The sequence below is a fragment of the Microcaecilia unicolor genome, chromosome 2 (assembly GCF_901765095.1).
Source record: "Microcaecilia unicolor chromosome 2, aMicUni1.1, whole genome shotgun sequence".
Classification (NCBI taxonomy): domain Eukaryota; kingdom Metazoa; phylum Chordata; class Amphibia; order Gymnophiona; family Siphonopidae; genus Microcaecilia; species Microcaecilia unicolor.
Window position 1 is genome coordinate 628,652,953 of NC_044032.1, and position 18,378 is coordinate 628,671,330.

At 46.8% G+C, this 18,378-nt stretch overlaps 1 protein-coding gene across 2 annotated transcripts in view; it reads right to left on the reverse strand.

Moving 5' to 3' along the window:
- The window catches only part of ELMOD2 (ELMO domain containing 2), a 69,389-nt gene that overhangs the window by 36,421 nt on the left and 14,590 nt on the right, over positions 1–18,378 (reverse strand). For both annotated transcript variants that reach the window (XM_030191704.1, XM_030191706.1), the window contains exons 2-4: positions 17,847–17,994; positions 6,833–6,861; positions 1,388–1,485 (exon numbers count right to left, since the gene is read on the reverse strand). In XM_030191704.1, coding sequence (XP_030047564.1) covers positions 1,388–1,485; positions 6,833–6,861; positions 17,847–17,991 — 272 coding nt within the window. In that variant the 5' untranslated portion in view covers positions 17,992–17,994. The remainder of the gene's footprint in view (positions 1–1,387; positions 1,486–6,832; positions 6,862–17,846; positions 17,995–18,378) is intronic.

An 18,378-nucleotide genomic window follows, 5' to 3' on the forward strand; every position in this document is an offset into this window, starting at 1 on the left:
GCTACTATTTAGGTTTCTGCCAGGTACTTGTGACCTGGATTGGCCACTGTTGGAAACAGGATGCTGGGCTTTAATGGACCTTCGGTCTGTCCCAGTATGGCAGTACTTATGTAACCATGAGTCCTAAAGAGAGCAGGTGGTGCTGAAGAGAGTGGTGGCAGCAAAAGAGGAAAAACATTATTTTATCTATTGGACTATGGGAAATCTCTCTCTCTGATATCTTTCATTTCTGTTTCTCAAGTATTGCTGGGGGCGGGGGAGTGCGAACTGGGTGTCCGTGCTACTGGAGGGACGGGAGAGGAAGCAAAAACTGGTGTCAGTGTGCTGGGGTACAGGAGCTGGGGAGGTATATGTAGGTGGAGAAGATAAAAAGCTGGAGAGAAATATTGAGAATTCAGTTGGAGGGGAAGATAGAGCTATGGGTGTATGTATATGTGTGCATGTGTGTGCTGGCTCGTTACAAGTCTGGCTCCGAGATTTTTGAGCTGGCTCCAAAATGCTAAGAAACTTTGACGAGCCCTGCTTTAAAAGAGATTAAAAAAAAACTTTATGAAAATTGTGAACAGCCCTTTATTAATCCAACACTCACAGTCACTCCACACTCACTGTTCCAGAAATACACCAATACATTCTCTTCTGAACTCTCATCCCCCGTAATTTTATCACACTTAAACCTTTACTCACAGAAAATGTTATACCGGATGTTCTTTTGCTAAGGTTCTATTACCCTATTAATTTCCCGTTGTCTCTTTCCATTGTTCCATTGTTCTTTTCCTTGTCCTATTCCCTAACGATGCCTTGACTTTGTCTTCGCTTAACTTCTCACAATGTAATCCATAACTGATTTGTAACAAATCATATTTCCATTATTTACAATGTATTGTAAGCCACACTGAGCCCGCAAATAGGTGGGAAAATGTGGGATACAAATGCAATAAAATAAATAAAATAAACAATAACCAGAGTCTCTCCAGCAGGCTCGAGCTCCCACAGAAAGATGAAGTGAATAATCTCACACAAACACTTTTTGAAAAAAATGTTGAATCAGCTCCAAACTGCCATAACAATTTTGTACTCTTTGCTCCAACTGTTCTTGCCCTCCACAGGCTTCTTCAGGGAGCAGACGGAAATCCCAAGACTGCATCACCTCCCACCCCACATACTGGGACAATATGACATATTAAAAAAAACGCTTAACGCATGGCATTTAAAATAGGAAAATTACAATTCTTGAAGAAGAAAGGTGACTTTAAAATCATGCTGTATACTCTAGCTCATTAAGCAATGAGCTCTAACTAAGGTTACAAAAAACCCTTAACACACTAGCAAATACATCATTGTGTAAATGATTTATAGGGGTGAAAAGAAAACATTCCATACAACAAACCTTGGATCCTTTTGCTTGTGAATCTTCTTTGCTTTCATTATGTCCATTAAACACTTGTCCAGGTCATCCATATCAACATTTACTGCCCTTCTTAGAACCTGGTTAACACAATAAATCATACACAAATCAGTCACAAATGCATTAAACTTCAAAACCAGAAAGATTTGGTCAGCTGAAACTACTAAGGGCACTAACTTGTATTTGCTAATTGTATTGTGTATTTATAGTCATGGGTCACGTAATCTGTCAGATGCTGCTCCAAAGAATTTTCTAGACTTAAACACTAGAGGTTAGAGACAGGTTTCAAACCAGGGGCATCGCTGCTATGGGGCCACGGGGGCCAGGGCTCCCGTAGATTTGGCCCTGGACCCCCCTACTGATAACCCTCTCAACCCCTCCCCCCCCGCTCGCCGTCGCCTACCTGTGCTGGCGGGGACCCCATCCCCCGCCAGCCGAAGTCTTCTTCCTTCCTTTCAGGTTTCTGACGTCCTGCACGTACAACATGCAGAACGTCAGACTCCTTTCAGGTTTCTGAAACCTGAAAGGAAGGAAGAAGACTTCGGCTGGCGGGGGATGGGGTCCCCGCCAGCACAGGTAGGTGACGGCGAGCGGGGTTGTGGGCGATGATGGCGGCGGCGGTGGGGGTGTGTGGGCAATGATGATGGCGGCGCTGGGGGAGGGGGCTAAAATGTGCCCCCTCACCTCGGCTCTGGCCCCCCCCCCTACTGCTGAAGGTCAGATACGCCCCTGTTTCAAACCACCTTTCCGTAGGTTTTTTTTTTCCCTCAGGTCCCAAGTGAACAGACTATGCCACTAACAAGGGATGCACTAACCCACAAAAATCACTAAATCAGAGGACAGCTGTTATGAGTAACTAACTACCTGCCCCTGTATAAGACGTTGGTGAGGCCCCACCTGGAGTATTGTGTTCAATTTTGGAGGCCGTACCTTGCGAAGGATGTTAAAAAAATGGAAGCGGTGCAAAGAAAAGCTACGAGGATGGTATGGGATTTACGTTCCAAGACGTATGAAGAGAGGCTTGCTGACCTGAACATGTACACCCTGGAGGAAAGGAGGAACAGGGGTGATATGATACAGACGTTCAAATATTTGAATGGTATTAATCCGCAAACAAACCTTTTCCGGAGATGGGAAGGCGGTAGAACGAGAGGACATGAAATGAGATTGAAGGGGGGCAGATTCAGGAAAGATGTCAGGAAGTATTTTTTCACGGAGAGGGTGGTGGACGCTTGGAATGCCCTCCCGCGGGAGGTGGTGGAGATGAAAACGGTAACGGAGTTCAAACATGCGTGGGATATGCATAGAGGAATCCTGTGCAGAAGGAATGGATCCTCAGAAGCTTAGCTGAAATTGGGTGGCGGAGCAGGTGGGGGGAAGAGGGGGTGGTGATTGGGAGGAGAGGATAGGGGAGGGCAGACTTGTACGGTCTGTACCAGAGCCGGTGATGGGAGGCGGGACTGGTGGTTGGGAGGCGGGAAATACTGCTGGGCAGACTTATATGGTCTGTGCCCTGAAAAGGACAGGTACAAATTCAAGGTAAGGTATACACATATGAGTTTGTCTTGGGCAGACTGGATGGACCATGCAGGTCTTTTTCTGCCGTCATCTACTGTGTTACTGTGTTACCTTCTCTCAAAAACTCAAGTATGGGATCACAGACATGGAGATTAGCAAGCTTCTAGAATAGGTTGTTTACCTCAAACCAAAATGGGTTTTCGTGTGAATGGGATGTGTGTAGAGAAGGCATGGAGCTCCTGAAAACAGAGACTGAAAAAGTACAGGAAGCAATCTCCTGAGAGGAGGACTAAAGTCCTGTATAATTTCACTTTGTAATAGAAGAAATGTTATCAAAATCAAAGCAAAATACCAAAGAGAAACAGCTACTTGTATAAACTCTAGGTTAGGAAATGCAACACATACTTAATCCTTTCTCAAGAAAGAGGTTGCCTGGACATATGTTACTTCACGAGTGGGTTGAATCCCAGCTCACAAAGCCAAGCTGAAATAAGACAAGGACAAAGATGCTCTGTTCTGTTTAGGGACTTATAACCTGCTTAATCCCTCTTTACAGGTTCAGAGTAGGGTAGAGATACTGATACAATAATCAGGACTGTATAATATAATTACATAGTAACATAGTAGCACAGTACATGACAGCAGATAAAGACCTATATTGTCCATCCAGTCTGCCCAACAAGATAAACTCATTGTATGAGAATTTATATGTATACCCGACCTTGATTTGTCCTTGCCATTTTCAGGGCACAGACTGTAGAAGTCTGCTCAGAACTAGCTTTGCTTCCCAATTACCAGTGTTGCCACCCAATCTCTGCTAAGTTTCTGTGGATTCGTTCTTTCTGAACAGGATTCTCTTGAACTTATCCCATGCATTTTTGAATTCTGTTACCATTTTCATCTCCACCACCTCCAGTGGGAGGGCAGTCCAAGTATCCGCCACCCTCTCCATGAAAAAATACTTCCTGACATTATTCCTGAGTCTGCCCCCCTTCAAACTCAATTCATGTCCTCTAGTTCTACCGCCTTCCCATCTCGGTAAAAGGTTTGTTTGTGGATTAATACCTTTCAAATATTTGAACATCTGTATATCACCCATGTTTCTCCTTTCCTCCAGGGTACAGATGTTCAGGTCAGGAAGTCTCTCCTTATACACCTTGTAACGCAAATCCCATACCATTGTTGTAGCTCTTCTTTACACCAGTTCAAGTCTTTTTACATTCTTTGAAAGATACGGCCTCCAAAACTGAAGACTTGTACAGAGGCATCGACACCTCCTTTCTTCTGCTGGTTACACTTCTCTATATAAAGCCTAGCATCTTAAAAATATTTTGAAAGCAGATATTGTGACAAAACCGTGGGTTTTTAAGCCTGTAAAACTGTATTATTTCTTGAAGTGTATTTCTCTTGCTTGGCCAGCAGGTAGTGCATGTTTATATGTTTAAAGCTGTTACAGAGAACTGACTGTTCCTTCTTTAGTTAACACAGATAAGAGGTAACCTGCAGTGATGTGGCCAACTATTTTAAAACGTGTTGTTCTGGGCTCCGATTGGCCCAAGAGCTCAAAATTCAGCTAGGATGTACTGGTTTCATCTCCAATCTCAGCTTAGAAGCAGAGAGAAATACCACTTTACTGAGACCCTGTGAGCAGCTACATTTCCTGTACTTCCCAGGCACTATTCAGGTAGTGAACAAATGTTTAGTTTTATAATTGATCCATATTTGGTCCATATTTAATTATCTGTTACTGTTTGCACCTTTTCTGTTCATTGTTCTAATTTTTTCATGACAATAAACATTTTTAGTTTATTGCCTCTTTTTGTCTGGACTGACTAAGAATCCTAGTGATTTGTTTGTTGGGTCTGAGAGTGCTTCCTAGGAGCTGTGGAACCACTGGGAGTGTGGCCCCAATAATCTAGAAATCATTGGGGATAATTTGAGAGTGGGAGACTCATGCAGAGGCGGTTGGCACCCAGTCAGTGGGAGAAGAGTGCCAGTGTAGAGCACAAGTGTCGGTGCAAGTAGTCCTGAGCTGTGCTGGGGAGAGATCCTCTAAGTGGCCGTGGGATAGTCCCAGGCGGGTGGCTAGGCGTTTCGTGACAGATGATTTCAGTAACCTACAAAAACAACATGAACACCAACAAATCTCCTGGGGTAGTTCATTCCAAAATTTCCAAGATTGATGCATTAAGACTTTTTTTAAAATGTTAAATTAAAAGAATTTGTAACAGACAGAAAACCTACGTTCAGATAATACATTTGTGGTGATCAATATTAGAACCTAACTAATCAGAGTAGATAATTCTTCAGGACACTGACCTTCTAAGATTAACGTATACCAAAAAAAAAAAAATCTCAGGAACAGAAACGAAACATCAACCTAAACAACTGCACAAAGACAGGGTGTTAAATCTATAAAAAAAAAATGCACAGAGAACTGCCCCCTCCACAAAAATGCTTCTGACATTGGCCCGGACGAAATTTGCGGGGGCCCAGGCCCCGGCCCCCAGTAGCTACACCCCTGGTCAGAAGGAATTCTAGGCTCACTGATGGCTAAAGCTGAAGCCGAGTGGTATTAAAGGCTGGATGATCCGTATGGTCTTTATTTGCCATCATGTTCTATGCTTCTAAACATTATTTGAATTACTTACAGTACAAGCAAAAAATGAAACGGGCCCTAGAAAGGCTATCGTCTAATCGCCATTATGTTTTAAATTCTCTGCCTTGCCAAATCGGCGTTTCTTTTTCTATTGTTTTCTCTTTGCTCATCAATCATATTTGCCACCTTGGACCTTTTTCTTGCAGCGACTTGTTCCCTTTCAAGGGCCTTTTGGTCTTCGCTCATAGCTGCACGAGTGTTTCTTTGCATCTCCTTCTTGTCTTCTCTCTCCTCCATCCATGTCCTGCATTTCTCCTGGCCTCCCCTCCATTGATCCATGTCCAGCAACTCTTCTCTCTTCCCTGCCTTCTCCTCCATCCATATCTAGCAATTCTCCTCTCTCCCCTGCCCTGCCCTCCCCTCCATCCATATCTAGCAATTCTCCTCTCTCCCCTGCATGTCCTTAACCCTCCCACCTATGTCCAGCGATTCTCCTCTGCCCTCCCTGCCCATTGATGTCCAGCAATTTCTTGTCTCCCCTCCCATCTCATCCAATCCATGTCCAGCCATTATCCCCTGCCCTCCCCTCCCCTGTCCAGCGATTTCTCCTCTCTCCTCTATCCTTCCCTCTATGTCCAGCGATTCTCCTCTGCCTTCCCCTCCCATCCATGTCCAGCAATTCTCCTCTACCCTCCCATCCCTTCCCTGTCCAGTGACTTGCCCCAAACAGCCCTCCTTTCCTTCCTGCTGCCCTGCCTTTAAAACTTTTATTTTACCTGAAATTAGAGAAGCGGCAGTGAAAGTGGCAGGCTCAGTTCGCCTCCAGCCTTCCCTTCCCTCTCAGTGTCCCGCCCTCCTGTGATGTAATTTCCTCTTTCCACGAGGGCAGGACACTGAGAGGGAAGGGAAGGCGAGCCGATTACATAGTACTTCATTTGCATATGGTTACGAACCCAGCCAGCCAGTCATCCAGGGACGCAGACTGACAAATTATTATATTGGAGATCTGGCTATTTTTATAATCCAGAAAAGCAAAAAACACAAAACAAAACAAAAAACCCTCGCCAGGTGCCCTTGGCCTGGATTGGCTGCTATCGTGGACAGGATGCTGGGCTCGATGGACCCTTGGTCTTTTCCCAGTGTGGCATTACTTATGTACTTACTTACATACTTATATTATAGTCAAAGCTTTCTGCAGACTCGAATTTAAAAAACCTGAATACATTAATGACAACACTAGAGCAGTTTCTAGACAAAAACAGCTTTTGACATACACGAGGCGCTTTATGTAGGAAACAGTTTGATCTTACCTTACTCTTTGAACATCCCAATGAGTACTCTGCAAGAAAAGGGAAAATTAAATAGCAAAAACACAGATAGGTGTTGCTGCAGGCTAGTACATTTGCTTCTGTTACCATGCCATAGAAATCCAGAGAAAGAGAAGGGGATTTCACTGGCACCAAGATCGGAACAGACTTGTTCAGGTGTTGAGAGAACTGCTATACTTTTAAACAAAGGAAATAAAACTGAGAAACCTAGAGATAGCCCCAAAAAGTTTAATGACAACTAAACAAAATGCCTCCTGGCTTCCGTTTCCATTTGAATGGAGCATTTGCTAATGTGGTATTACTATAATATTGCTATTGCTCCAAATGATGCTCAAGCCTTACACCATTATTGAGATTCAGATACAGTAACAACCTCATCCAAGTGTGTACCTAGTGCAACAGAAGATAAAAGTGAAGTGCTCAAGGCAGGGGCATAGCCAGACTTCGGCGGGAGGGGGGTCCAGAACCTGAGGTGAGGGGGCACATTTTAGCCCCCCCCCCCCCCCCCCCGCCGTCGCCTACCTTTGCTAGCGGGGGACCCCAACTCCTGCCAGCCGAGGTCCTCTTCTTCCTTCGTTCTGTTTCTGAATCTGACGTCCTGCACGTTGTACGTGCCCCCGTGGCCCCATGTAGCTATGTCCCTGGCTCAAGGTCACAGGAAATGTCAATGGAGGAACTGGAATTTGAGGGGGTCTTTTACTAAAGCATAGCTTGACTTACCTGCAGAAGGGCTCATTTTATTCCTATGGGCCCTGCTGCAGATAACTTGAGCTAAGCTTTAGTAAAAGATCCCCCCGAATAATGGTTTTTCTGGTTCTCACCCATTCCTCTAACCCCATGATTCTCAAACCTCTTTCTGTTGTAACATACCTGAAACAGTGCTCATGTACGCAACACACTGAATGCTACAATATGCAGCTTAACAAAAAGAAAGCTCAAATTTATTGTAGTTATAAATGATGAAAGAGAAACAAAATATTCTTAATGGAATTTATTTTTCTAAAATAAATTGTTAGTGAAATCAAAGTTAGATAATTTTTTTGTTCTCGAAAATGTTAATCTTTGAGAAATCAGGGACTGATGTGCTGCAGAAAGTTTGTGTGTGGTTGAACGGTAGACAAAACTCAAACTGAACTTACTGTCAACCTCAATTTTTTAAAAATCTATTCTGAAGTCTATAAAAAGAGTAGAGCTAGGATGATTCCTCTTACAGATTGAATATCCAAAAACATATATATTCAAATTCTGGCATCACCTCAGTACAACCACCACAAAATCCCTTCATCAAATAAGCTACTCAGAACCTATGTAGCAATCCTTCCATACAATAACAGCACAAACTCTTAGGTCACAAATTGGAGGCCTCAAGGAAAGAAAATTAACAGGTAAAATCTAATTTCTCCTTCTAACAGTCCAGACAAGTGGGAAGTGATAACAGGCAATTTCAATATACCAGATTTATTTTTATTTAAAAATTTTATATTCTGTGCTATCTTACAATTCTAACAGTCATTCAATACTGTCCCAACTATCACAATACTTATCATATACACAGTCAAAAAGCAAACGGTTATGCTGTCAGTTACTCTGAAGATCCCCATTAGGAAAGAAATTAAGTCAATGTGAAGATTTATAAGTTATCTGCTTTTGGACTGTGTATATGATAAGTATTGTGATAGTTGGGACAGTATTGAATGACTGTTAGATTTAAGTCCCCACATCAGGAAGAGACGGTCCCTCTAAACAGATTGACCCTATAATTCTAGACAGATTACAATATCACATACATAATAATTAAAAAAAAAATACCAACATACGGATTCCAATCAGATCTTAATGCAGTGGTGAAACAGTTGACGCTGGCAGCATTTAACTAGACAAATATCTAAACAGCAGTAAAAGCTTGATTTAAAGAGTATGCTTTTAAATGCTTACAAAACTGAAGCAGCGAGGTAATGTTCCTAAGTCAAATTGAAAGGTGCTCCATAGTCTAGCCCCTTCAACATAAAATATGGAGGAACGGTATTCTATTAGTTTAACACGATGGAAAGAAGGAACATCAAGCAGCAATTTATCTTTACAACAAAATATCAGTTCTAAAATTAACATGAGATAAGTATTTTAATCTTCTAATCAGCTTCAATTTGAAGAAAACTTTCCAGACAATAGACCTAACCTGAATGGCTAGAGATAAGCTAGTATTCATCCAGATGCCAAGTTATTTCAAATTGGAAACAATTGGTGTTTTCAAGGGATCTATACAAAAGGTTTCCGGAACCTCTGAAGGAGAACCTCACCAAACAAAAATAAAATCTGATTTGGAGATATTCAGTTTAAAGCAATAAGCAGTGGCGTTCCTAAGGTGGCTGACACCCGGGGCGGATCACCGATGCGCCCCCACCCCTGGGTGCAGCGCGACCCCCCCCTCACCACCGGCGAAAGGACACCCCCCTCCCCCCGGGTGCATTTTTACCTGCTTGGGGGAGGCGGGTGCTGCGCGCCTCTCGGCTTCGCTCGTTCCATGCTCCCTCTGCCCCGAAACAGGAAGTAACCTGTTCCGGGGCAGAGGGAGCACGGAACGAGCGGAGCCGACAGGCGCGCGCGGCACCCCCCCCCCCCCCCCAGCAGCATGCACCCGGGGCAGACCGCCCCCACCTTGGTACGCCACTGGCAATAAGCACTCAACCAGGCCCTCACTGCTTGAAAACAAATAGTCAAAAATTGCAAGCTCTTTTCAAAGGATTTGGAGAGACAGGAAAAAAAAAAATAAAACCCCATAGTACATCATGTACATAGAGAGCAGTGGTTCCCAAGCTGTGTGCCGCAGTGAACTCTCAGGGGTGCTGCAACACATTCCGACCTCCTTCCCGCTGTCACATGAACTGCTACTGCCTCCCCCCCACCAATCTAGCATCTGCTTCCTCTCTCTCCTTGCTCCCCCCACACCCCTGCCACTGCTGCCTCTCTAAATGAGCAGCAGCAAAACAAGCTGCCATGCGGCACCAGACTCTTCATACATGCGGCTGACAATTCTGCCCCCCTCGAACATCACTTCCTGTTCCAGGTCACAGCCAGCAGCCACGTGTATGGAGAGTCTGGTCCCGTGTAGCTGTAACTTGTTTTGCTGCTGCTGCTCGTCTAGAAAAACAGCAGCGGCAGGGATGGGTGTAGGAGGGAGCAGGGACAGAGAGGAGACTTAGACTGGATGAAAGCGGGGAGTGCGAGGGAGGACAGACACTGGATGGAAGGAAGGGAGGACAGAAGGAGGGCAGACGCTGGATGGAAGGAAGGGAGGACAGAAGGAGGGCAGACGCTGGATGGAAGGAAGGGAGGACAGAAGGAGGGCAGACGCTGGATGGAAGGAAGGGAGGACAGAAGGAGGGCAGACGCTGGATGGAAGGAAGGGAGGACAGAAGGAGGGCAGACGCTGGATGGAAGGAAGGGAGGACAGAAGGAGGGCAGACGCTGGATGGAAGGAAGGGAGGACAGAAGGAGGGCAGACGCTGGATGGAAGGAAGGGAGGACAGAAGGAGGGCAGACGCTGGATGGAAGGAAGGGAGGACAGAAGGAGGGCAGACGCTGGATGGAAGGAAGGGAGGACAGAAGGAGGGCAGACGCTGGATGGAAGGAAGGGAGGACAGAAGGAGGGCAGACGCTGGATGGAAGGAAGGGAGGACAGAAGGAGGGCAGACGCAGGATGGAGGAAGGGAGGACAGAAGGAGGGCAGACGCTGGATGGAAGGAAGGGAGGACAGAAGGAGGGCAGACGCTGGATGGAAGGAAGGGAGGACAGAAGGAGGGCAGACGCTGGATGGAAGGAAGGGAGGACAGAAGGAGGGCAGACGCTGGATGGAAGGAAGGGAGGACAGAAGGAGGGCAGACGCTGGATGGAAGGAAGGGAGGACAGAAGGAGGGCAGACGCTGGATGGAAGGAAGGGAGGACAGAAGGAGGGCAGACGCTGGATGGAAGGAAGGGAGGACAGAAGGAGGGCAGACGCTGGATGGAAGGAAGGGAGGACAGAAGGAGGGCAGACGCAGGATGGAAGGAAGGGAGGACAGAAGGAGGGCAGACGCAGGATGGAAGGAAGGGAGGACAGAAGGAGGGCAGACGCTGGATGGAAGGAAGGGAGGACAGAAGGAGGGCAGACGCTGGATGGAAGGAAGGGAGGACAGAAGGAGGGCAGACGCTGGATGGAAGGAAGGGAGGACAGAAGGAGGGCAGACGCTGGATGGAAGGAAGGGAGGACAGAAGGAGGGCAGACGCTGGATGGAAGGAAGGGAGGACAGAAGGAGGGCAGACGCTGGATGGAAGGAAGGGAGGACAGAAGGAGGGCAGACGCTGGATGGAAGGAAGGGAGGACAGAAGGAGGGCAGACGCTGGATGGAAGGAAGGGAGGACAGAAGGAGGGCAGACGCTGGATGGAAGGAAGGGAGGACAGAAGGAGGGCAGACGCTGGATGGAAGGAAGGGAGGACAGAAGGAGGGCAGACGCAGGATGGAAGGAAGGGAGGACAGAAGGAGGGCAGACGCTGGATGGAAGGAAGGGAGGACAGAAGGAGGGCAGACGCTGGATGGAAGGAAGGGAGGACAGAAGGAGGGCAGACGCTGGATGGAAGGAAGGGAGGACAGAAGGAGGGCAGACGCTGGATGGAAGGAAGGGAGGACAGAAGGAGGGCAGACGCTGGATGGAAGGAAGGGAGGACAGAAGGAGGGCAGACGCTGGATGGAAGGAAGGGAGGACAGAAGGAGGGCAGACGCTGGATGGAAGGAAGGGAGGACAGAAGGAGGGCAGACGCTGGATGGAAGGAAGGGAGGACAGAAGGAGGGCAGACGCTGGATGGAAGGAAGGGAGGACAGAAGGAGGGCAGACGCTGGATGGAAGGAAGGGAGGACAGAAGGAGGGCAGACGCAGGATGGAAGGAAGGGAGGACAGAAGGAGGGCAGACGCAGGATGGAAGGAAGGGAGGACAGAAGGAGGGCAGACGCTGGATGGAAGGAAGGGAGGACAGAAGGAGGGCAGACGCTGGATGGAAGGAAGGGAGGACAGAAGGAGGGCAGACGCTGGATGGAAGGAAGGGAGGACAGAAGGAGGGCAGACGCTGGATGGAAGGAAGGGAGGACAGAAGGAGGGCAGACGCTGGATGGAAGGAAGGGAGGACAGAAGGAGGGCAGACGCTGGATGGAAGGAAGGGAGGACAGAAGGAGGGCAGACGCTGGATGGAAGGAAGGGAGGACAGAAGGAGGGCAGACGCTGGATGGAAGGAAGGGAGGACAGAAGGAGGGCAGACGCTGGATGGAAGGAAGGGAGGACAGAAGGAGGGCAGACGCTGGATGGAAGGAAGGGAGGACAGAAGGAGGGCAGACGCTGGATGGAAGGAAGGGAGGACAGAAGGAGGGCAGACGCTGGATGGAAGGAAGGGAGACAGAAGGAGGGCAGACGCTGGATGGAAGGAAGGAGGACAGAAGGAGGGCAGACGCTGGATGGAAGGAAGGGAGGACAGAAGGAGGGCAGACGCTGGATGGAAGGAAGGGAGGACAGAAGGAGGGCAGACGCTGGATGGAAGGAAGGGAGGACAGAAGGAGGGCAGACGCTGGATGGAAGGAAGGGAGGACAGAAGGAGGGCAGACGCTGGATGGAAGGAAGGGAGGACAGAAGGAGGGCAGACGCTGGATGGAAGGAAGGGAGGACAGAAGGAGGGCAGACGCTGGATGGAAGGAAGGGAGGACAGAAGGAGGGCAGACGCTGGATGGAAGGAAGGGAGGACAGAAGGAGGGCAGACGCTGGATGGAAGGAAGGGAGGACAGAAGGAGGGCAGACGCTGGATGGAAGGAAGGGAGGACAGAAGGAGGGCAGACGCTGGATGGAAGGAAGGGAGGACAGAAGGAGGGCAGACGCTGGATGGAAGGAAGGGAGGACAGAAGGAGGGCAGACGCTGGATGGAAGGAAGGGAGGACAGAAGGAGGGCAGACGCTGGATGGAAGGAAGGGAGGACAGAAGGAGGGCAGACGCTGGATGGAAGGAAGGGAGGACAGAAGGAGGGCAGACGCTGGATGGAAGGAAGGGAGGACAGAAGGAGGGCAGACGCTGGATGGAAGGAAGGGAGGACAGAAGGAGGGCAGACGCTGGATGGAAGGAAGGGAGGACAGAAGGAGGGCAGACGCTGGATGGAAGGAAGGGAGGACAGAAGGAGGGCAGACGCTGGATGGAAGGAAGGGAGGACAGAAGGAGGGCAGACGCTGGATGGAAGGAAGGGAGGACAGAAGGAGGGCAGACGCTGGATGGAAGGAAGGGAGGACAGAAGGAGGGCAGACGCTGGATGGAAGGAAGGGAGGACAGAAGGAGGGCAGACGCTGGATGGAAGGAAGGGAGGACAGAAGGAGGGCAGACGCTGGATGGAAGGAAGGGAGGACAGAAGGAGGGCAGACGCTGGATGGAAGGAAGGGAGGACAGAAGGAGGGCAGACATTTTTGGGGGTTATAAACTGAGCACATACGCCAGCGTTTTTTGCTCTCTTGCGACACTAAGTGCCTCTTTTACTAAACCGTGCTAATGATTCCCGGCATGGAAAATGCGCCAAAACCCATTCATTTTCAATGGGCTGCGTTGCATTTGCCATGTGGGAATTACTAGCACAGTTTAATAAAAGAGGCCTTAACTTTTAATTTGTTTTTAACTGTGTGTGTTTTGTTTTCATTTCTTGTGGGTTGTGGCGATTGGTTTATTTTTGTTTTATTTTAGCTGAAAGGAGGGTGGTACTGGTCAGAGCAGCAGCTATGGCAAATTGATCATATAAGCAGTTATCAATGGTTTTGTGAGTCTTTATAGCATACCACAATGTTTGATGGTTGGAATGGACTGCCTATAATGCAGGGAGTCTGTGACCTTGTTTGAACATCCCTGACATTTGGAATTGAGGAAATAGATTAACAAAGTTTGTTTTTGTTTTTTAATTTTTTTTTATGATAAGATACCACCTTTTGCTTGGTATTTTGACACTCTTACTAAAAAAAATATATATATATATATATATTTCCCCATTCTGGGGTTCTGAAAAAACCTTCATTGAAGTCCAAAATAGCAGGAAATCAGCAACACAGCTGAGACTTGAAAGGCTGCTCTTGTAGCAACACAATAGCTGTAACATGAAACTATTCCTCATGGCCATAAAACCCCAGGACGTGTGCAGGATGTCAGACTCACAGAAGCAAAAGCCTGCGCGGCCACATTGGTGATCTGCAAGGGCTGACTTCTACGTGGAATGTTGCTAGTGGAATAGCAACATTCCATTTAGAATCTCCAATAGTAGCAACATTCCATGTAGAATCTCCAATAATAGCAACATTCCATGTAGAATCTCAAATAGTAGCAATAGTGGAGGAGTGACCTAGTGGTTAGGGTGGTGGACTTTGGTCCTGGGGAACTGAGTTCAATTCACACTTCAGGCACAGGCAGCTCCTTGTGACTCTGGGCAAGTCACTTAACCCTCCATTGCCCCATGTAAGCCGCATTGAGCCTGCCATGAGTGGGAAAGCGCAGGGTACAAAGGTAACAAAAATAAAATAGATATTATTGGAGATTCTACATGGAATGTTGCTACTATTGGAGATTCTGGAATGTTGCTACTATTGGAGATTCTACATGGAATGTTGCTATTCCACTAGCAACATTCCATGTAGAAGGCTGCGCAGGCTTCTGTTTCTGTGAGTCTGACGTCCTGCACGTACGTGCAGGACGTCAGACTCACAGAAGCAGAAGCCTGCGCGGCCACATTGGTGATCTGCAAGGGCCGACTTCTACATGGAATGTTGGAATAGCAACATTCCATGTAGAATCTCAAATAGTAGCAACAATGGAGGAGTGGCCTAGTGGTTAGGGTGGTGGACTTTGGTCCTGGGGAACTGAGTTCAATTCACACTTCAGGCACAGGCAGCTCCTTGTGACTCTGGGCAAGTCACTTAACCCTCCATTGCCCCATGTAAGCCGCATTGAGCCTGCCATGAGTGGGAAAGTGCGGGGTACAAATGTAACAAAAATAAAATAGATACTATTGGAGGTTCTACATGGAATGTTGCTACTATTGGAGATTCTACATGGAATGTTGCTATTCCACTAGCAACATTCCATGTAGAAGGCTGCGCAGGCTTCTGTTTCTGTGAGTCTGACGTCCTGCACGTACGTGCAGGACGTCAGACTCACAGAAGCAGAAGCCTGCGCGGCCACATTGGTGATCTGCAAGGGCCGACTTCTACATGGAATGTTGCTAGTGGGACTCTGGGAAAGTCACTTAACCCTCCATTGCCCCATGTAAGCCGCATTGAGCCTGCCATGAGTGGGAAAGTGCGGGGTACAAATTTAACAAAAATAAAATAGATACTATTGGAGGTTCTACATGGAATGTTGCTACTATTGGAGATTCTACATGGAATGTTGCTATTCCACTAGCAACATTCCATGTAGAAGGCTGCGCAGGCTTCTGTTTCTGTGAGTCTGACGTCCTGTTAACATGTACTTTCTAAGTTCCCCACTGTCAATACTTATTTTTGCTTGCTTATCATCTAAAAGTAGTTTACTGGCAGTGCAAATGGGGAAAAAAAAAAAAAAAAACCAAACCTGAATTTAGAGTTTCATTCCTTCTATTTACAAATTACTATACTTGAACATTAAGAGGATCACCTATGCTGCGGAGGCATATAGATACATATATTTTGCCTATCCTAAATAATAATTTGTACCTCAGGGTTTTCTGGCTGGCTGGGTTCGTAACATCCTGACGTCACCTCGCCTCCAGCGTTCCCTTCCCTCTCAGTGTCCCGCCCTCGCGTAAAGACAAAATGACATCAGAGGAGAGTGGGACACAGAGGGAAGGCAACGGAACGCTGGAGGCGACGTGAGCCCAGCCTGCCTGCCGCCGCTGCCACCTCAGGTAAGATGGATGGATTAAAGGGAAGGAAGGACAGAGTCAGTGGCCATGGAGGGGAGGGGAGAATTGTGGGACATCGATTGGATGGGAGGCGAGGGGAGAATCGCTGGACATGGAGGGGAGGCCAGGGCAGAGGAGAATCGCTGGACATAGATGGGATGGGAGGGGATGGGAGAATCGCTGGACATGGAGGGGCCTTGCTAGCGCCCATTTCATTTTTTCGCAAAACGGGCTTTTTACCTCACTAGTTTTATAAAAGATAACGTATGTGCCTATATGCACTACCTCACCAGAAAAAGAAATATGTAGACATTCACACCTGTTCTGAGGCAGGTGCAAATAACCCATCTAATTCCACCCCCAGGAATATCCATATCTGGAGTGGAGGCGTGGCCTAAGGAGTGCAGTGGCTTGAGAACTAAGGGAACTGGATTCAATTGCTACTGCGGCTCCTTGTGACCCTAAACAAGTCACTTAATCCTCCACTGCTCCAAGTACAAAAAGTACCAGTATATAATATGTAAAGCACTTTGATTGTACCACAGAAAAGCAATATACCACATACCTTCCCTTCCCATATACCACATAAAAGTAGGAGCTATGCTTAGTGTATAGTTTTACTTATGTAAATCCCCCTCCCTCAGGCAAGATATTTTTGCATTTTAATAAAAAACTGTTTAGCAACAAGAAGGCTTATAATATCACAACCGAGGATATTTATCAAAAGCAGATCAGAAGGTAAACCAGTACTTTAGTGCAGAAATTGGATTCTATAAAATTGTGCATGTAAACCTATGCACGATGAGGACAGAGTGCACCTTAATTTAGATGCCTTGAGGGCATCTGCTGTGTGGCACCTACTTTTGTTATAGAATTAATAAAACAGGTTAGATACGTGCCTATAATTTAGGAATGAAAATTACACCACCCACAGAGCTGTAAGTGCTCACACTTAAATGACAGAGATATACGAATAAAATAATATTCTATCAGATTCACGCCTAAGGAGCCCTTTTATTAAAACTTAGTGTGTGCTAATGGACTTAAGTGTGCATTAAGTGCCACATGGCCCATAAGTATAAAATAGGAGGCAAAAAAATTAGCACATGCTAAACGTTAGCAAAAGGACCCTTAAGTGCAAGTTATACTAATGCTCCACCCAGACTTCTCACATGTCAAATACATACTATGTAATATATGTGTGTATTTACAGAATAACGCTTAGGCAGAAGTTTTGCATTTTTATGTGTGTACATGCCAGTATTCTAACATTTACACGCATAACTGGCACACAAATATTAGCACGTTCTTTATAGAATTGCCCCACAGAACTTACACACATGCATTTACCTGACTTGAGTGGAGGTTTTCTAAGGAGTGTGGCTGGGAAGATGTTTGTATTTATGCATACTCTTTGGATGTATGTGCATATCAGTGGTGTAGTTACGTGGGGCCAGGGGGCCTGGGCCCTTGTAAATTTGGCCCTGGACCCCACTGCCAATGATCCTCTTGACCCCCCCTCCCGCCGCCGTCGTCACTGTGGGCTACCTTTGCTGACAGGGGGGCCCCAATCCCCGTCAGCCGAGGTCCTCTTCTTCCCGTGAAGGTTTCGTTCTGTTTCTGCGAGTCTGACATCCTGAACGTGCAGGACGTCAGAAACAGAACGAAACCTTCGCGGGAAGAAGAGGACCTCGGCTGGCAGGGATTGGGGTCCTCCGCCATCAAAGGTAGCCCATGGCAACGACGGCAGGGGAGGGTCATCGGCAGGAGGGGGGGTCGAGAGGGTCATCGGCACCGGGGGGGGGGGCTAAAATGTGCCCCCTCACCTAGGGCTCTGGACCCCCCCTCCCGCAGAAGTCTGGCTACGCCCCTGGTGCATATGCATTAAATTTTATACAGATAAAACAGCAGGTAGAGAAAGAAGGGCCAAATTCCTTGAGGTAATTTTTTTCTATTGAAGCAGGCGCATATTTGTTTTTGAAAATTTGCTGATGTACACAATGGGAAAAGTCTGAACCTAATTTTTATGCAGGTGCACAGTGATAAAATCTTATGAGATAATTCATTTTTCCTTACCTACTCCGTGTGTTCTGGAAGCACCAGGCTCTAAACCATCAAAAATTCGCTGTAATTCACATTTTCTGGTCACCTGTCTCAAAATCCATTTCATCAAAAACCTAAAGTAGTTGTTGTAAAGGTACTGCCACAGGTGGAGAAGCATCTTCTGCATAAGAAAATAAAATTGAAATATTCTTCCATCAAACATACCAGCAATGTAATTTCAGTACTGATCATTGTACACTGTAAGTCACTTGAATATTAACAACTGAATTTCTGACTTGATTAAAAGTAATAAATAGAAAAAACAAAACAAAGGAAAATACGGCAATAGCCTATTTCTTCAACTGACATTTTTTGACTAGCTTTCGAATCTAGAACCTTCTTCCTCAGGTCAGGAATGAGCAAAAGATAACAATATCAAAATATGTAAAGTGAAACATGAAAGCATTCCATTGACAGTTAATGGGAAAAGATAAAGATGAGGTGTGGGGTTGGAGTGAGAAACAAGAAGATGATCTGTAGGTGAGAGCAGCATATTTTTATGATT